The following is a 20,071-nucleotide window of genomic DNA, read 5'->3' as shown; positions in this document are numbered from 1 at the left end:
TATATCTTCCCTGTATTATATACCCCCGGTCCTGTATTATATATCCCTGATGCTGTATCAGTCTGTACTATATACCACAGGTCCTGAATCTTCCCTGTATTATACACCCCCGGTCCTGTATTATATAACCCCGGTGCTGTATTAGCCTGTACTATATACCTCAGGTTCTATATCTTCCCTGTATTATATACCCCGGTCCTGTATTATATATCCCTGATGCTGTATCAGCCTGTACTATATACCACAGGTCCTGAATCTTCCCTGTTTTATATACCCCCGGTCCTGTATTATATAACCCCGGTGCTGTATTAGCCTGTACTATATACCTCAGGTCCTATATCTTCCCTGTATTATTTACCCCCGGTCCTGTATTATATATCCCTGATGCTGTATCAGCCTGTACTATATACCACAGGTCCTGAATCTTCCCTGTATTATATACCCCCGGTCCTGTATTATATAACCCCAGTGTTGTATTAGCCTGTACTATATACCTCAGGTCCTATATACGATACGATACGATACGATACACTTTATTGATCCCGTGGGAAATTATGGTATCACAGCAGCACAACTTAAATCATAAAAAACATAAAGGAATTACATAGTTGACATGACAGTTTGTTGACAGAAGAACATTATACATTATTATACATTATACATTATTATACATTATATCTTCCCTGTATTATATATCCCTGATGCTGTATCAGCCTGTACTATATACCACAGGTCCTGAATCTTCCCTGTTTTATATACCCCCGGTCCTGTATTATATAACCCCCGATGCTGTATTAGCCTGTACTATATACCTCAGGTCCTATATCTTCCGGTCCTGTATTATATATCCCTGATGCTGTATCAGCCTGTACTATATACCACAGGTCCTGAATCTTCCCTGTATTATATACCCCCGGTCCTGTATTATATAACCCCAGTGCTGTATTAGCCTGTAATATATACCTCAAGTCCTGTATCTTCCCTGTATTATATACCCCAAGTCCTGTACTATACATCCCTGATGCTGTATCAGCCTGTACTATATACCACAGGTACTGAATCTTCCCTATATTACCGTATATACCCCCGATCCCATATTATATATTCCTGATGCTGTATCAGCCTGTACTATATACCACAGGTCCTGAATCTTCCCTGTATTATATACCCCCGGTCCCGTATTATATAGCCCCAGTGCTGTAATAGCCTGTACTATATACCTCAGGTCCTATATCTTCCCTGTATTATATACCCCCGGTCCTGTATTATATATCCCTGATGCTGTATCAGCCTGTACTATATATCACAGGTCCTGAATCTTCCCTGTATTATACACCCCCGGTCCTGTAATATATAACCCCGGTGCTGTATTAGCCTGTACTATATACCTCAGGTCCTATATCTTCCCTGTATTATATATCCCTGATGCTGTATCAGCCTGTACTATATACCACAGGTCCTGAATCTTCCCTGTATTATATACCCACGGTCCTGTATTATATAACCCCGATGCTGTATTAGCCTGTACTATATACCTCAGGTCCTATATCTTCCCTGTATTATATATCCCTGATGCTGTATCAGCCTGTACTACATACCACAGGTCCTGAATCTTCCCTGTATTATATACCCCCGATCCTGTAATATATAACCCCGGTGCTGTATTAGCCTGTACTATATACCTCAGGTCCTATATCTTCCCTGTATTATATACCCCGGTCCTGTATTATATATCCCTGATGCTGCATCAGCCTGTACTATATACCTCAGGTCCTATATCTTCCTTGTATTATTTACCCCCGGTCCTGTATCAGCCTGTACTATACACAGTGCCTTGCGAAAGTATTCGGCCCCTGGAATTTTTCAACCTTTTCAGACATTTCCTGCTTTAAACATAAAGATACCAAAGGTAAATTTTTAGTGAAGAATCAACAACAAGTGGAACACAATTGTGAAGTTGAACGAAATTTATTTGTTATTTTAAATTTTTATGGAAATTTAAAAACTGAAAAGTGGGGTGTGCAATATTATTCGGCCCCTGTAACTTAACACTTTGTTGCGCCCCTTTTGCTGCGATTACAAGTCTCTTGGGGTTTGTCTCTATCAGTTTTGTACATCGAGAGACTGAAATTCTCGCCCATTCTTCCTTGGCAGACTGTGGAGACCTGGGTGTCGTAACCAGTGCTGTCCCCCCTCCCATCGCTCCCGTAATGAAACACACACAGTCCTAGGTGGGTTGAACAGGTCGGTCACAGTTTATTAATTAAACTAGCTGAAGAGCCCGGCGTTGCCTGGGCATAGTAAATATCTGTGGTTAGTTATAGCACCTCATTTCTCTTATTTTCCCATCACGCCTCTCATTTTCCCAATCACATCTTTCATTTTCTCCCTCACTCCTCTCATTCCCCCCTAACACTTGTCATTTCGACCTCACATCTGTCATTTTCTGATCACTCCACTATTTTCCCTCACACCTCTCATTTTCACCTCAGTATATACATGTTTGTCATCTGCCTTATATATATTATACACCTGTATGTCATCTCCTGTATATAGTATATACCTGTATGTCATCTCCCCTGTATATAGTATATACCTGCTGTGTGTCATCTCCCCTGTATATAGTATATACCTGTATGTCATCTCCTCTTATATATAGTATATACCTGTATGTCATCTCCTTCTATATATAGTATATACCTGTATGTCATCTCCTCCTGTATATAGTATATACCTGTGTGTCATCTCCCCTGTATATAGTATATATCTGTGTGTCATCTCCTCCTGTATATAGTATATACCTGTATGTCATCTTCTATATATAGCATATACCTGTATGTCATCTCCTCCTGTATATAGTATATACCTGTAGGTCATCTGCTCCTGTATATAGTATATACCTGTGTGTCATCTCCTCTTGTATATAGTATATACCTGTATGTCATCTCCTCCTGTATATAGTATATACAGTGGGGCAAAAAAGTATTTAGTCAGTCAGCAATAGTGCAAGTTCCACCACTTAAAAAGATGAGAGGCGTCTGTAATTTACATCATAGGTAGACCTCAACTATGGGAGACAAACTGAGAAAAAAAAATCCAGAAAATCACATTGTCTGTTTTTTTAACATTTTATTTGCATATTATGGTGGAAAATAAGTATTTGGTCAGAAACAAAATTTCATCTCAATACTTTGTAATATATCCTTTGTTGGCAATGACAGAGGTCAAACGTTTTCTGTAAGTCTTCACAAGGTTGCCACACACTGTTGTTGGTATGTTGGCCCATTCCTCCATGCAGATCTCCTCTAGAGCAGTGATGTTTTTGGCTTTTTGCTTGGCAACACGGACTTTCAACTCCCTCCAAAGGTTTTCTATAGGGTTGAGATCTGGAGACTGGCTAGGCCACTCCAGGACCTTGAAATGCTTCTTACGAAGCCACTCCTTCGTTGCCCTGGCGGTGTGCTTTGGATCATTGTCATGTTGAAAGACCCAGCCACGTTTCATCTTCAATGCCCTTGCTGATGGAAGGAGGTTTGCACTCAAAATCTCACGATACATGGCCCCATTCATTCTTTCATGTACCCGGATCAGTCGTCCTGGCCCCTTTGCAGAGAAACAGCCCCAAAGCATGATGTTTCCACCACCATGCTTTACAGTAGGTATGGTGTTTGATGGATGCAACTCAGTATTCTTTTTCCTCCAAACACGACAAGTTGTGTTTCTACCAAACAGTTCCAGTTTGGTTTCATCAGACCATAGGACATTCTCCCAAAACTCTTCTGGATCATCCAAATGCTCTCTAGCAAACTTCAGACGGGCCCGGACATGTACTGGCTTAAGCAGTGGGACACGTCTGGCACTGCAGGATCTGAGTCCATGGTGGCGTAGTGTGTTACTTATGGTAGGCCTTGTTACATTGGTCCCAGCTCTCTGCAGTTCATTCACTAGGTCCCCCCGCGTGGTTCTGGGATTTTTGCTCACCGTTCTTGTGATCATTCTGACCCCACGGGGTGGGATATTGCGTGGAGCCCCAGATCGAGGGAGATTATCAGTGGTCTTGTATGTCTTCCATTTTCTAATTATTGCTCCCACTGTTGATTTCTTCACTCCAAGCTGGTTGGCTATTGCAGATTCAGTCTTCCCAGCCTGGTGCAGGGCTACAATTTTGTTTCTGGTGTCCTTTGACAGCTCTTTGGTCTTCACCATAGTGGAGTTTGAAGTCAGACTGTTTGAGGGTGTGCACAGGTGTCTTTTTATACTGATAACAAGTTTAAACAGGTGCCATTACTACAGGTAATGAGTGGAGGAAAGAGGAGACTCTTAAAGAAGAAGTTACAGGTCTGTGAGAGCCAGAAATCTTGATTGTTTGTTTCTGACCAAATACTTATTTTCCACCATAATATGCAAAAAAAATGATAAAAAAACAGACAATGTGATTTTCTGGATTTTTTTTTCTCAGTTTGTCTCCCATAGTTGAGGTCTACCTATGATGTAAATTACAGACGCCTCTCATCTTTTTAAGTGGTGGAACTTGCACTATTGCTGACTGACTAAATACTTTTTTGCCCCACTGTACCTGTGTGTCATCTCCCCTGTATATAGTATATACCTGTGTGTCATCTCCTCCTGTATATAGTATATACCTGTATGTCATCTTCTATATATAGCATATACCTGTATGTCATCTCCTCCTGTATATAGTATATACCTGTAGGTCATCTGCTCCTGTATATAGTATATACCTGTGTGTCATCTCCTCTTGTATATAGTATATACCTGTATGTCATCTCCTCCTGTATATAGTATATACCTGTGTGTCATCTCCCCTGTATATAGTATATACCTGTGTGTCATCTCCTCCTGTATATAGTATATACCTGTATGTCATCTTCTATATATAGCATATACCTGTATGTCATCTCCTCCTGTATATAGTATATACCTGTAGGTCATCTGCTCCTGTATATAGTATATATCTGTGTGTCATCTCCCCTGTATATAGTATATTCCTGTGTGTCATCTCCTCCTGTATATAGTATATACCTGTATGTCATCTCCTCCTGTGTATGTATGTACCTGTATGTCATCTCCTCCTCTATATAGTATATACCTGTGTGTCATCTCTCCTGTATATAGTATATATCTGTGTCATCTCCCCTGTATATAGTATATACCTGTGTGTCATCTCCTCCTGTATTAGACCTCGTTCACACGTTATTTGCTCAGTATTTGCAAGCTAAATTGGCAGCCTGATAAATCCCCAGCCAACAGGAAGCCCTCCTCCTGGCAGTATATATTAGCTCACACATACACATAATAAAGGAAATAATGGTGTGCACTCAGGACAGAGGTAAGTAGGTGCTGGTAAAACAGACCGTGTGGTCCAAAACAGTCCAATATCAAAAATTACCGCACACTTGAAGCTGGTATGATGCAAATATATAACAAGTTTATTGTGTTCACAAAACAGGTTGCCACAAAAAGGAAACAAAAAGTGCAGATAGAAACCCAACGTTTCGACCCTCCTGGGCCTTAATCATGGGGTTACTTGATGCACGCTAGGATACATATGTAGGTGGCAGGCATAGGGTAGGAGGGCAAGTCCCTTGGTATATAGGCTGTCGCTTAACCTGGAACAGGCTGGGAATATGCTGTTTTGTAATGCAAAGCGATAGTGGCACACAGAGGCTGTGACATCCGTAGTGGGCCTGTGTATAGCTCCTGCCGCAGCAGCAGGGCGCAGGAGCGCCGCTCATCCAGCACCCTCCATTCACGTCACTACAAGCCTCAGGAGTGCTGCCCGCACGGGTCATCCAGCTATACACAGGCCCACTACGGATGTCACAGCCTCTGTGTGCCACTATCGCTTTGCATTACAAAACAGCATATTCCCAGCCTGTTCCAGGTTAAGCGACAGCCTGTATACCAAGGGACTTGCCCTCCTACCCTATGCCTGCCACCTACATATGTATCCTAGCGTGCATCAAGTAACCCCATGATTAAGGCCCAGGAGGGTCGAAACGTTGGGTTTCTATCTGCACTTTTTGTTTCCTTTTTGTGGCAACCTGTTTTGTGAACACAATAAACTTGTTATACATTTGCATCATACCAGCTTCAAGTGTGCGGTAATTTTTGATATTGGACATACACATAATAGACAGGTCATGTGACTGACAGCTGCCGTATTTCCTATATGGTACATTTGTTGCTCTTGTAGTTTGTCTGCTTATTAATCAGATTTTTATTTTTGAAGGATAATACCAGACTTGTGTGTGTTTTAGGGCGAGTTTCGTTTGTCAAGTTGTGTGTGTTGAGTTGCATGTGGCAACATGCGTGTAGCAACTTTTTGTGTGTCGAGTTGCATGTGACATGTTAGTGTAGCAAGTTGTGTGCAGCAAGTTTTGCGCATGGCGAGTTTTGCGCGTGGCGAGTTTTATGTGTGGTGCCTTTTGAGTATGTGCAAGTTTTGTGTGAGGCAACTTTTGCATGTGTTGCAACTTTTGTGCATGTGGCAATTTTTCCGCGTGTGCAAGTTTTGCGTGTGGCGAGTTTTCCATGAGGTGAGTTTTGCACTTGTGGCGAGTTTTGCGTGAGCCTAGTTTTTGCATGTGGCGAGTTCTGCGCGTGGCGAGTTTTGAGTGGCGACTTTTGTGGTTCGACTTTTATGTGGCGAGGTTGGTGTATGTGTGGTGAAATGTGTGCTGAGGGTGGTATATGTGTTCAAGCACGTAGTAGTGTGTGGTGCATTTTGTGTGTGTTCATATCCCCGTGTGTGGTGAGTATCCCATGTCGGGGCCCCACCTTACCATCTGTACGGTATATACTCTTTGGCTCCATCGCTCTCATTCTTTAAGTCTCCCTTGTTCACATCTGGCCGCTGTCAATTTGCCTCCAACACGTTTCCTTTCACTTTTCCCCATTATGTAGAGAGGGGCAAAATTGTTTGGTGAATTGGAAAGCGCGAGGTTAAAATTTCACCTCACAACATAGGCTATGACGCTCTCGGGGTCCAGACGTGTGACTGTGCAAAATTTTGTGGCTGTAGCTGCGACGGTGCAGATGCCAATCCCGGACATACACACACACATACACACATTCAGCTTTATATATTAGATAAGCAGAGAAAGGCAATTACATATCGTAACGGGCGGCTCGCGCTCCTGTCCGTGATCGACACCCAACGAGCGGTTACGACCTTTGCCCTCCTCCGCTTCCAGGTGTCCGCCGGGAGGAAAAGAGAAAGTTCCCAGCTGGACACCTGGATTTAACCCCTGTAGGAGCGGCCGTAGGACCCCTCCCCTCTAGTGCCCACTGGCCGGCTGGGGGTCTCCTAATTAGTGCATCACTAAGGGGGGTGTGATGCTAGGGGGGATCTGGCACTGACATCCTTTAATGCTGCTCTCTGTGTGCTCCCCAGTCAGAGGCCGCACCTTATACATTACCGCTCCTGCCAAACAGCTCGAGCTCAGTGAGGTTTGATGGAGATCGTTTGTGAACAGCAGTTTTCAGCTCTTTCCACAGATTCTCCATTGGATTGAGGTCTGGACTCTGACTTGGCCGTTATAATACCTGGATACGATTATTTGTGAACCATTCCATTGTAGATTTTCAATTGTGTTCCACTTGTTGTTGAATCTTCACCAAAATTTACATTTGGTATCTTTATGTTGAAGCCTGATATGTGGAAAAGTTCCAGGGAGCCGAATACTTTCGCAAGGCGCTGTACCTCAGGTCTTATATTTTCCCTGTATTATAAACCCCTGGACCTGTATCAGCCTGTACTATATACTTCAGGTCCGGTATCTTCCCTGAATTATATACCCCGGTCCTGTATTATATACCCCTGTCCTGTATTATATACCCCCGGTCCTGTATCAGCCTGTACTATATATATCAGGTCCGGTATCTTCCCTGTATAATATACCCCTGGTCCTGTATTATATACCCCCGGTCCTGTATTATATACCTCTGATCCTGTATTATATACCCCAGGTCCTGTATTATATACCTCTGATCCTGTATTATATACCCCAGGTCCTCTATCAGCCTGTACTATATACCTCAGGTCAGGTATCTTCCCTGTATTATGTACCCCGGTCCTGTATTATATACCCCTGGTCCTATATTATATACCCCCAGTCCTCTATCAGCCAGTACTATATACCTCAGGTCCGGTACCTTCCCGGTCCTGTATTATATACCCCTGGTCCTATATTATATACCCCGGTCCTGTATTATATACCCCGGTCCTGTATTATATACCCCCGGTCCTGTGTTATAAACCCCTGGACCTGTATCAGCCTGTACTATATACTTCAGGTTCAGTATCTTCCCTGTATTATGTACCCCCGGTCCTGTATTATATACCCCTGGTCCTGTATTATATACCCCCGGTCCTCTATCAGCTAGTACTATATACCTCAGGTCCGGTACCTTCCCTGTATTATATACCCCGGTCCTGTAATATATACCCGTTGTCCTGTATTATATATACCCCCGGTCCTGTATCAGCCTGTACTCAATATATCAGGTCCGGTATCTTCCCTGTATAATATACCCCTGGTCCTGTATTATATACCCCTGGTCCTGTATTATATACCCCCGGTCCTCTATCAGCTAGTACTATATACCTCAGGTCCGGTACCTTCCCTGTATTATATACCTCGGTCCTGTATTATATATCCGTGGTCCTGTATTATATACCCCCGGTCCTGTATCAGCCTGTACTCTATATATCAGGTCCGGTATCTTCCTTGTATAATATACCCCTGGTCCTGTATTATATACCCCAGGTCCTCTATCAGCCTGTACTATATACCTCAGGTCCGGTATCTTCCCTGTATTATATACCCCAGGTCTGTATCTGTCCCATGTTATTGCGTATTCACCTTGTGTATTATACCACATTGTTTGACTTGCTGGTCCCCCAGTATAACATGTGAATATGTATAATTCCCCCATAACATGTGTGCCCATTAATCTCTATAGAGGCCAGGTGACGGATGGCGCACATGCACTGGGGGTCAGTACCTGGTGCGCAGGCTGTCTGGCGCCATCAGCTCCAGGGTGTGTGTTGGTCCATAAAGATTCGCCACAAATAGCTTTACAGTGGGGTTGGTTTGTCCAGCCTGAGACAGACAATAAGACATTTCTAAGAGGGTAACAGACATTATTTACCCCAAATGCTGCTGTAAAATGCATGCCACAATGCATTATGGGAGGAGTGTTTCCCGTTACCTTGGGATATGGGAACTGCTTTCCCAGCGGGTACAGGCTGCCGGTGTACTGCGGAATTATCATATTGGGGACAGTGCTGTCATTGATGCTGAGGAACGCCAGCCTCTCGCCATCAGGAGACCACCAGTGGGCGATGTGGGTGTGCAGCAGCTCCTCTGGAATAAGACACACAGGACGCCGCTGTCAGTGAAATCAACTCTCTTCTGTTGCCTTTTGAACTCCAGCACCGCCATTGCCTACAGCATTAGAGAGGCACATATGGTGCCACCACCACAGCGCTCGGACCCTGCGCACACTAAGAACAAACCCACCTGATGCGGTGTGGGGCACAATCAATATATGTTTCATACAAACTGCCCCGGGTGCAAATCAATGACAGAGAGGATATGGTTAATACTGTAGGTTCTTGTTCTCTCCTCCTATCCAGTCATGCAGTCAGATTGTAAGAGCTTTGATCTGTCTACAGCTTTGCACATGGACAAAATATGGCGTCTGTACCAGGACGACAATTGTTTCTCTGCACCATCCCCCACTACTCTGCAACGTCCGCCTGACTCACCCCTGTCCTCAGCTAGTCTGCACACTCTGCCTCACTCACCCATTGTCCTTCTCTACCACTTTGCCCCGACTGCCTTGCATACCCCGTCCTCTTCCATTATTCTCCACACACCCCTATTCTCCTCCACTACTCTCCACCATTCGCCTCACTCACCATCCTCCTCCACCACTCTCCACCGTCTGCCTCATATGCTCTAATCTTCTTGCATCACTCTCCACCGTCCACCACACACCCCATCCTCCACTACTCTGCACCATCCGCCTCACTCACACCCTTCCTCCTTCATCACCCTCCATTTGCCTCACACACCCCATCCTCTCCCACCACTCTGCACCAACAACCTTGCACACCCAAACCTCCTCCACTACTCTGCACCATCTGCCTCACTCACACCCTTCCTCACCCTCCGACGTCTGCCTCACACACCCCGTCCTCTTCCACCACTGTGCACCAACAACCTCACACACCCCATCCTCTCCAACCACTCTGCACCAACAGCCTCACACACCCCGTCCTCTCCCACCACTGTGCACCAACAACCTCACACACCCCATCCTCTCCCACCACTGTGCACCAACAACCTCACACACCCCATCCTCTCCCACCACTCTGCACCAACAACCTCACACACCCAATCCTCCTCCACTACTCTGCACCATCCGCCTCACTCACACCCTTCCTCACCCTCCAACGTCTGCCTCACACACCCTGTCCTCTTCCACCACTATGCCCAACCTCACACACCACGTCCTCTTCCACCACTCTACACCCTCTACCTCACTCACTCCCATCCTCTTCCAGCACTCTCCATGGTCCACCACACACACACCCATCATCTGCCACACAAAACTCTGTCCTGCTCCATCACTCTACAGCATTCGCCACACACAACCCCATCCTCTGCCAGTGCTCAGCACACTCACATAATCTCGTCCTCCACCACCACTCTCGACCATTCACCACAGACAACCTCATCCTCCACCACTCTCCACTGTCTGCCTCACTCATCCACCACCTCCATCACTCTCGACCATCCGCCTCACACACCCCCATCCTTCTCCACCACTCTACACACTTCGGTTCACTTACCCCTGTCCTCCTTCATTACTCTCCACCTCACTCACCCCCGTCCTCTTTCGGCACTCTCCACCATATGACTCTCTCACCTCTGACATCTTCCACCACTCTCCACCGTCTGTCACACCCAACCATCCTCCCCCACTCTGCACCATCTGCCATACACAACCGCATCCACCTCCACCAGTTTCCATCGTCCACCACATTATTTCGTCCTCTACCACCACTCTTGACCATCCACCACACACAACCTTGTTCTCTTCCACTACCCAGTCCTACTGCACCACTGTCCCCCTCACTCAACCATATCCTCCTTCACCACTCTGTACTGACCATCACACTCATCCCGGTCCTCCACCATAACTTTCAACTGTTTGCTGTCATGATCCAGGCTGGGGTTTGTTTCCTGCTATTCTCTCCCCAGTCTGTTCATGCGAGGGTTAACCTTCTTGGCCTCATTTTGGGATCTGTTTTGCTATTTCAGTCCACGGCTGCCTGCAGGCAGCGTCACCTATAGTTCTTGCCCCCCGGCTTGAGCGACTGACCCCGTTACACCTTGATTTGTCCTTTGCCCGTTTATTCAGTTCCCTTGCCTTCCCATTCCTGCTTCCCTGCTTGTTTTGCTATGTGCCGCCCGCCCATGCTGTGACCTTAGTATCTGACCCGGCTTGTTCTCTGACCTGTTTGTCTTACATCTCTGGCATCTCCGCTCGCGACTGGCTCCGACTTCTTTGGTTTGTATCTGACCATGTGTATTGCTGTTTCCCCTTGTACTGCGTTAACTGTCCGTTCCTGACGCAGCTTGTCTGACCTCTCTCTCGCCACCTAGTGGCGCATGCGCTGCCGCACTGAAGTGTTACGCTGTGAGTGCTACCTATCTTTCCTCTCCAACACCCCCCTGGGACAGGACGCACGATACAGCGCTGCGGCAGCATTACAATATAGCTGACCTTTGAGATCTCTTGGTTTTGCCAATTACTATAGAAAATTCATCAAGGGGTTTTCTCAGGTGGTCAAACCCCTCACTGATTTCACTTATAAGGGGTCTGATCTCAAAAACTGGTCAGCTCCAGCTTTGGCAATGTTTTCTTCTTTAAAATAATGTTTTATGCCTGTCCTTCTGCTGATTCAACCTGACTTATCTGAGCCATTTATAGTGGAGGTAGACGCCTCGGAGGTGGGAGTGGGGGCGGTATTGTCCCAGGGGCCTACCTCGTTGACCAATTTTAAGACCCTGTGCCTTCTTTTTGAAAAAGTTTTCCTCATCTGAAAGGAATTATGATGTGGGTAACCGGGAGCTTTTGGCCATTAAACTGGTTTTTGAAGAATGGAGGCATTTTTTGGAGGAGGCTGTCCATCGTATCACAGTCATTACTGACCACAAGAACCTGTCTTACATTTAGTCCGCCAAACGTTTAACCCCAAGACAGGCGAGGTGGTCACTTTTTTTTTTCTCAATTTCAGCTTTCTATCACTTTCAGGCCTGGGTCCAAGAATGTGGGGGCTGATGCTTTATCTTGCAGCTTGGATCCAATATCATCTCCTGAACCTCCATTCTTCAGTGCAGAGTGGTGGTGGCTGGGGTTTCTTTGGCATTGGAGCAGGAGATTCATGAGGCCCAGTCTCTTGCTCCTCCACCCGCGCCGGATAATAAGTTCTTTGTGCCGGTCCAGTATCTGTTAAGGTTGCTGCGGGAGTTCCACGACTTGGCTCTGTGTGGGCATCCTGGAATCTCAGCCACGCGTAAAGCCATTGCTAGGCTGTTTTGGTGGTCCTCGTTGGCCTCTGATATTGCTGTATTTGCGTCCTCCTATGAAACATGTGCCCACGCTAAAACCTCCCGTAACCAGCCGGCTAGGGAATTGGTGCCATTGCCAATTCCAGAGAGACCTTAGACTCATCTGTCCATGGATTTTATCACTGATTTTCCTTCTTCTAAAACTGTGGTTTGGGTAGTAGTGGATAGATTCATTTAGCAGGCACATTTTGTACCATTGGTGGGACTGCCGAATGCCGAGACTCGTTCTAAACTATTCACTGAGCATGTTGTGCGATTACAAGGTGTGCCTGTCATTGTGGTGTTTGATAGAGGGGTGCAATTTGTGTTGAAATTCTGGAGGGCTATTTGTAAAAGGCTGGGTATCAGTCTGACCTTTTCGTTAGCCTATTATCTGGAGACTAATGGTCAAACTGAAAGGAACAATCAGTTTTTGGAGCAGATATTGCGGTGTCTTGCCACGTCCCAGACAGGATAATTGGTGCTCTATGTTACCCATGGCTGAGTTCACTTTCAATAATCGTGTCAATCAGTCCACTGGTACTTACCCGTTCTTTTGCAATTATGGTTTTCACCCTCGCTTTGGTGAGTTTTTCCAGTTGGATTCGGGGTGTCCAGGGGCTGATTCGGCCATTCAGCGGTTGGGGGAAGTCTGGAGGGAGGTCCAGAGGAACATTGGGGAGGCTCAGAGCAGGTATAAATTTTTTGCAGATAGACAACTTTTGGTGGGGCCAGCATTCCAGGTGGGGGATAAGGTATGGTTATCTACCAAGAATACTAGGTTGAGTATTCCTTCTGCTAAGTTGGGTCCCAAGTTTATTGGTCTTTATGAAATTTTGGAGGTGGTTAATCCTGTTGCCTTTCTTTTGCGCTTGCCTTCGTCACTCAATCCGCAATGTGTTCCATAAGGCTCTGTTGAAGCCTTTGATGTCTTCCTCAGGTGACTCTTCTTTGCACCCGCCACCTGTTGTGGTGGATGGCCAGACCGAGTATGAGGTGGAACGGTGTCATGATTCCAATGGCAGGGAATCACAAAAGGACAAGCACCAACGAGCTCTAGGGTGATGGAACCTGAGCTGACCGCGACCCTAAACCTGAACACACAAATAACAATAGCCGGGGAACGTGCCTACGTTGATCCTAGACGTCTCGCACCAGCCGAAGATCTAACTTCCCCTATTAGAAGAAACACTGACCTCTCTTGCCTCCAGAGAAATACCCCACAGAAATAGCAGCCCCCCACATATAATGACGGTGAAATGAGAGGAAGGCACATACACAGTATGAAAACAGATTCAGCAAAATGAGGCCCGCTAAAACTAGATAGCAGAGGATACAAAAGTAAACTGCGCGGTCAGCAAAAAACCCTTCAAAAAACCATCCTGCAATTACTTGAACTCATGTTCCAACTCATGGAACATGAGGAGCAATTACAGCCCACTAGAGCAACCAGCAGCAAAGAAACAATTATATGCAAGCTGGACAAGACAAAAATAAAGCAAAACGTGGAACAAGAAAATCAAAAACTTAGCTTGTCCTGAAGATTACTGAAGCCAGAAGCTGAGGTAACAAAACACTCTGATAACCTTGATAGCCGGCGGGGAAATGACAAGAAAGCCCGGTTAAATAGGAAACTCCCAAATCCTAATAGAACAGGTGGACACCAGAGACAGCAGAACACAAATCACCCAGTACCATCAGTAACCACCAGAGGGAGCCCAAAAACAGAACTCACAACAGTACCCCCCCCTTGAGGAGGGGTCACCGAACCCTCACGAGAACCACCAGGGCGACGAGGATGAGCCCTATGAAAAGCGCGGACCAAATCATCAGCATGAACATCAGAGGCAACCACCCAAGAATTATCCTCCTGACCATAACCCTTCCACTTGACCAAATATTGGAGTTTCCGTCTGGAAACACGAGAATCCAAGATCTTCTCCACAACATACTCCAATTCTCCCTCCACCAGCACCGGAGCAGGAGGCTCAAGCGAAGGAACAACAGGTACCTCATACCTCCGCAACAACGACCGATGGAACACATTATGAATAGCAAACGATGCCGGGAGATCCAAACGAAACGACACAGGGTTAAGAATTTCCAAGATCCTATAAGGACCGATGAACCGAGGCTTGAACTTAGGAGAAGAGACCTTCATAGGAACAAAACGAGAAGACAACCACACCAAGTCCCAACACGAAGTCGAGGACCCACGCGGCGACGGCGATTAGCAAACTGCTGAGCCTTCTCCTGGGACAACTTCAAATTGTCCACCACATGACTCCAAATCCGATGCAACCCATCCACCACCATGTCCACTCCAGGACAATCAGAAGGCTCCACCTGACCAGAGGAAAAACGAGGATGAAACCCCGAATTACAAAAGAAAGGAGAAACCAAGGTAGCAGAACTAGCCCGATTATTAAGGGCAAACTCGGCCAGCGGCAAAAAGGTAACCCAGTCATCCTGATCAGCAGAAACAAAACACCTCAAATAAGTTTCCAAGGTCTGATTAGTTCACTCCGTCTGGCCATTCGTCTGAGGATGGAATGCAGACGAAAAGGACAAATCAATGCCCATTTTAGCACAGAACGTCCGCCAAAATCTAGACACAAACTGGGATCCCCTGTCAGAAACGATGTTCTCCGGAATCCCATGCAAACGAACCACGTTCTGGAAAAACAGAGGGACCAACTCAGAGGAGGAAGGCAACTTAGGCAAGGGTACAAGATGAACCATTTTAGAAAAGCGGTCACACACAACCCAGATGACAGACATTTTTTGAGAGACAGGGAGATCCGAAATAAAGTCCATGGAAATGTGCGTCCAAGGCCTCTTCGGGATAGGCAAAGGTGACAACAATCCACTGGCTCGAGAACAGCAAGGCTTAGCCCGAGCACAAACCTCACAAGACTGCACAAAAGAACGCACATCCCTCGACAAGGAAGGCCACCAAAAAGACCTGGCCACCAAGTCTCTAGTACCAAATATTCCAGGATGACCTGCCAACGCAGAAGAATGGACCTCGGAGATGACTCTACTGGTCCAACTATCCGGAACAAACAGTCTCTCAGGTGGACAACGATCAGGTTTACCCGCCTGAAACTCCTGCAAAGCACGTCGCAAGTCTGGGAAGACGGCCGACAAAATCACCCCATCCCTAAGGATACCAGTGGGCTCAGAATTTCCAGGGGAGTCAGGCACAAAACTCCTAGAAAGAGCATCCGCCTTCACATTCTTTGAACCTGGCAGGAATGAAACCACAAAATTGAAACGAGAGAAAAACAGTGACCAACGAGCCTGTCTAGGATTCAGACGCCTGGCAGACTCAAGGTAAATCAGATTTTTGTGATCAGTCAAGACCACCACACGATGTCTAGCACCCTCCAGCCAATGACGCCACTCCTCAAATGCCCACTTCATGGCCAAAAGTTCCCGATTACCCACATCATAATTCCGCTCAGCGGGCGAAAATTTTCTAGAAAAGAACGCACATGGCTTCATCACCGAGCAATCAGAGCTTCTCTGTGACAAAACCGCCCCCGCTCCAATCTCGGAAGCATCAACCTCAACTTGGAAAGGAAGCGAAACATCAGGCTGACGCAACACAGGAGCAGAAGAAAACCGGCGTTTAAGTTCCTGAAAGGCCTCCACAGCCGCAGGAGACCAATCAGCAACATCAGCACCCTTCTTAGTCAGATCCGTCAAAGGCTTAACAACACTAGAAAAATTAGTTATAAAACGACGATAGAAATTAGCAAAGCCCAAGAACTTCTGCAGACTCTTAAGAGATGCAGGCTGCGTCCAGTCACAAATAGCCCGAACCTTGACGGGATCCATCTCAATAGTAGAAGGGGAAAAAATATACCCCAAGAAAGAAATCTTCTGGACTCCAAAGAGACACTTTGAGCCCTTTACAAACAAGGAATTAGCCCGCAGGACCTGAAACACCTTCCTGACCTGCTGAACATGAGACTCCCAGTCATCAGAAAAAAACAAAATATCATCCAGATACACAATCATAAATTTATCCAGATATTCACGGAAAATATCGTGCATAAAGGACTGGAAGACTGAAGGAGCATTAGAAAGTCCGAAAGGCATTACCAAATACTCAAAATGGCCCTCAGGCGTATTAAATGCGGTTTTCCACTCATCACCTTGCTTTATTCGTATAAGATTATACGCACCCCGAAGATCAATCTTAGTGAACCATTTAGCCCCCTTAATGCGAGCAAACAAATCAGTCAACAAAGGCAAAGGATACTGATATTTTACGGTAATCTTATTCAAAAGACGATAATCTATACAAGGCCTCAAGGACCCATCTTTTTTGGCCACGAAAAAAAAACCTGCTCCCAAAGGGGACGAAGATGGACGGATATGTCCCTTTTCCAAGGACTCCTTAACATAATCCCGCATAGCAGTATGCTCTGGCACTGACAGATTGAACAAACGACCTTTAGGAAATTTACTACCAGGAATTAAATCAATAGCACAATCGCAATCCCTGTGAGGAGGAAGCGAACTGAGCTTAGGCTCCTCAAAAACATCCCGATAATCAGACAAAAATACAGGAACCTCAGAAGGAGTAGATGAAGCGATAGAAATCGGAGGTGCATCATCATGAACCCCCTGACATCCCCAGCTTAACACAGACATTGTTTTCCAGTCAAGGACTGGATTATGAGTTTGTAACCATGGCAGACCAAGTACTAGAACATCATGTAAATTATACAATACCAGGAAGCGAATCCCCTCCTGATGAACGGGAGTCATACGCATGGTCACTTGTGTCCAGTACTGAGGTTTATTCATAGCTAAAGGTGTAGAGTCAATTCCCTTCAAAGGAATAGGGACTTCCAGAGGCTCAAGACTAAACCCACATCGCTTGGCAAATGACCAATCCATAAGACTCAGGGCAGCGCCTGAATCTACATAGGCATCGACGGAAATGGATGATAATGAGCAAATCAGAGTCACAGACAGAATGAACTTAGACTGTAACGTACTAATGGCAACAGACTTATCAACCTTTTTTGTGCGTTTAGAGCATGCTGATATAACATGAGCTGAATCACCACAATAAAAGCACAATCCATTTTTCCGCCTATAGTTTTGCCGTTCACTTCTAGACAGAACTCTATCACATTGCATTGTCTCAAGTGCCTGTTCAGAAGACACCGCCAAATGGTGCACAGGTTTGCGCTCCCGTAAACGCCGATCAATCTGAATAGCCATAGTCATAGACTCATTCAGACCCGTAGGCGCAGGGAACCCCACCATAACATCTTTAATGGCCTCAGAAAGGCCATCTCTGAACTTTGCAGCCAGGGCGCACTCATTCCACTGAGTAAGCACTGACCATTTCCGAAATTTTTGACAATATATTTCTGCTTCATCTTGCCCCTGAGAGAGAGCCAATAAAGCTTTTTCAGCCTGAATCTCCTGGTTAGGTTCCTCATAGAGCAAACCCAATGCCAGAAAAAACGCATCCACATTAAGCAACGCAGGATCCCCTGGTGCCAATGCAAATGCAAATTTTGAGGGTCACCCCGCAGGAAAGATACAATAATCTTAACCTGCTGAGCAGGGTCTCCAGAAGAGCGAGATTTCAAAGAAAGGAACAGCTTGCAATTGTTCCTAAAATTCAGAAAACTAGATCTATCTCCAGCAAAGAACTCTGGAATAGGAATTCTAGGTTCAGACATAGGAGCATGTACAACAAAATCTTGTATATTTTGAACCTTAACAGCAAGATTATTCAAGCTGGAAGCTAAACTCTGGACGTCCATGATAAACAGCTAAGGTCAGAGCCATTCAAGGATTAAGAGGAGGAAAAAAAAAAAAAAAAAAAAATCAGCCAGGCTGCAATTAAGGCTAGGCAGCAACCTCAGAGGAGAAAAAAAAAAAAAAAAAAAACTTCCTCAGACTACTTTTCCTCCTACTTCAGCCCAAACATTTTGGCCGGCTATACTGTCATGATTCCAATGGCAGGGAATCACAAAAGGACAAGCACCAACGAGCTCTAGGGTGATGGAACCTGAGCTGACCGCGACCCTAAACCTGAACACACAAATAACAATAGCCGGGGAACGTGCCTACGTTGATCCTAGACGTCTCGCAGCAGCCGAAGATCTAACTTCCCCTATTAGAAGAAACACAGACCTCTCTTGCCTCCAGAGAAATACCCCACAGAAATAGCAGCCCCCCACATATAATGACGGTGAAATGAGAGGAAGGCACATACACAGTATGAAAACAGATTCAGCAAAATGAGGCCCGCTAAAACTAGATAGCAGAGGATACAAAAGTAAACTGAGCGGTCAGCAAAAAACCCTTCAAAAAACCATCCTGCAATTACTTGAACTCATGTTCCAACTCATGGAACATGAGGAGCAATTACAGCCCACTAGAGCAACCAGCAGCAAAGAAACAATTATATGCAAGCTGGACAAGACAAAAATAAAGCAAAACGTGGAACAAGAAAATCAAAAACTTAGCTTGTCCTGAAGATTACTGAAGCCAGAAGCTGAGGTAACAAAACACTCTGATAACCTTGATAGCCGGCGGGGAAATGACAAGAAAGCCCGGTTAAATAGGAAACTCCCAAATCCTAATAGAACAGGTGGACACCAGAGACAGCAGAACACAAATCACCCAGTACCATCAGTAACCACCAGAGGGAGCCCAAAAACAGAACTCACAACAGAACGGGTTGTTGATTCTCGTATTCTCTGCCGTTCACTTCCGTATTTGGTTCACTGGAAGGGGTAAGGTCCTAAGGATCGGTCGTGGGGGCCAGCAGGTTTGGTCCATGCGGATCAGTTGGTCCGGGCCTTTCATGCTCAGTATCCAGGGAAACCTGGTGGTCTGGTGGCCCCCCATTGAGAGAGGAGTACTGTCATGATCCAGGCCAGGGTTTGTTTCTTGCTATTCTCTCCCCAGTCTGGTCATGCGGGGGTTAACCTTCTTGGCCTCGTTTTGGGATCTGTTTTGCTATTTCAGTCCATGGCTGCCTGCAGGCAGCGTCAGCTATAGTTCTTGCCCCCGGCTTGAGCGACTGACCCCGTTACATCCTGATTTTTCCTCTGCCAATTTACATAGGTCCCATGCCTTCCCATTCCTGCTTCCCCGCTCATTTTGCTGTGTGCCCCCCGTGCTGTCACCTTCGTATCTGACCCAGCTTCTTCTCTGACCTGTTTCTCTGTCTTACGTCTCTGGCATCTCGGCTCCCGACTGACTCCGACTTCTTTGACTTGTATCTGACCACGTGTATTGCCGTTTCCCCTGGTACTGCGTTTCCTTTCCGTTCCTGACCCAGCTTGTTTGACCTCTCTCTCGCCACACTGCCGCACTGAAGTGTTACACTGTGAGTGCTACCTCTATTCCCTCTCCAGCACCCCCTGGGATAGGAC

At 46.0% G+C, this 20,071-nt stretch overlaps 1 protein-coding gene across 3 annotated transcripts in view; it reads right to left on the bottom strand.

The window, feature by feature from the left end:
* The window catches only part of DPP10 (dipeptidyl peptidase like 10), a 634,899-nt gene that overhangs the window by 310,858 nt on the left and 303,970 nt on the right, over positions 1–20,071 (bottom strand). For all 3 annotated transcript variants that reach the window (XM_069732554.1, XM_069732555.1, XM_069732553.1), the window contains 2 exons: positions 9,238–9,392; positions 9,031–9,128 (listed from right to left, as the gene is read on the bottom strand). In XM_069732554.1, the coding sequence (XP_069588655.1) occupies positions 9,031–9,128; positions 9,238–9,392 (253 nt within the window). The remainder of the gene's footprint in view (positions 1–9,030; positions 9,129–9,237; positions 9,393–20,071) is intronic.

This window comes from Ranitomeya imitator, chromosome 7, assembly GCF_032444005.1.
Source record: "Ranitomeya imitator isolate aRanImi1 chromosome 7, aRanImi1.pri, whole genome shotgun sequence".
Classification (NCBI taxonomy): Eukaryota; Metazoa; Chordata; class Amphibia; order Anura; family Dendrobatidae; genus Ranitomeya; species Ranitomeya imitator.
Note: the sequence above shows the minus strand (reverse complement) of the source record. Positions and strands in the feature narration are given on the sequence as shown.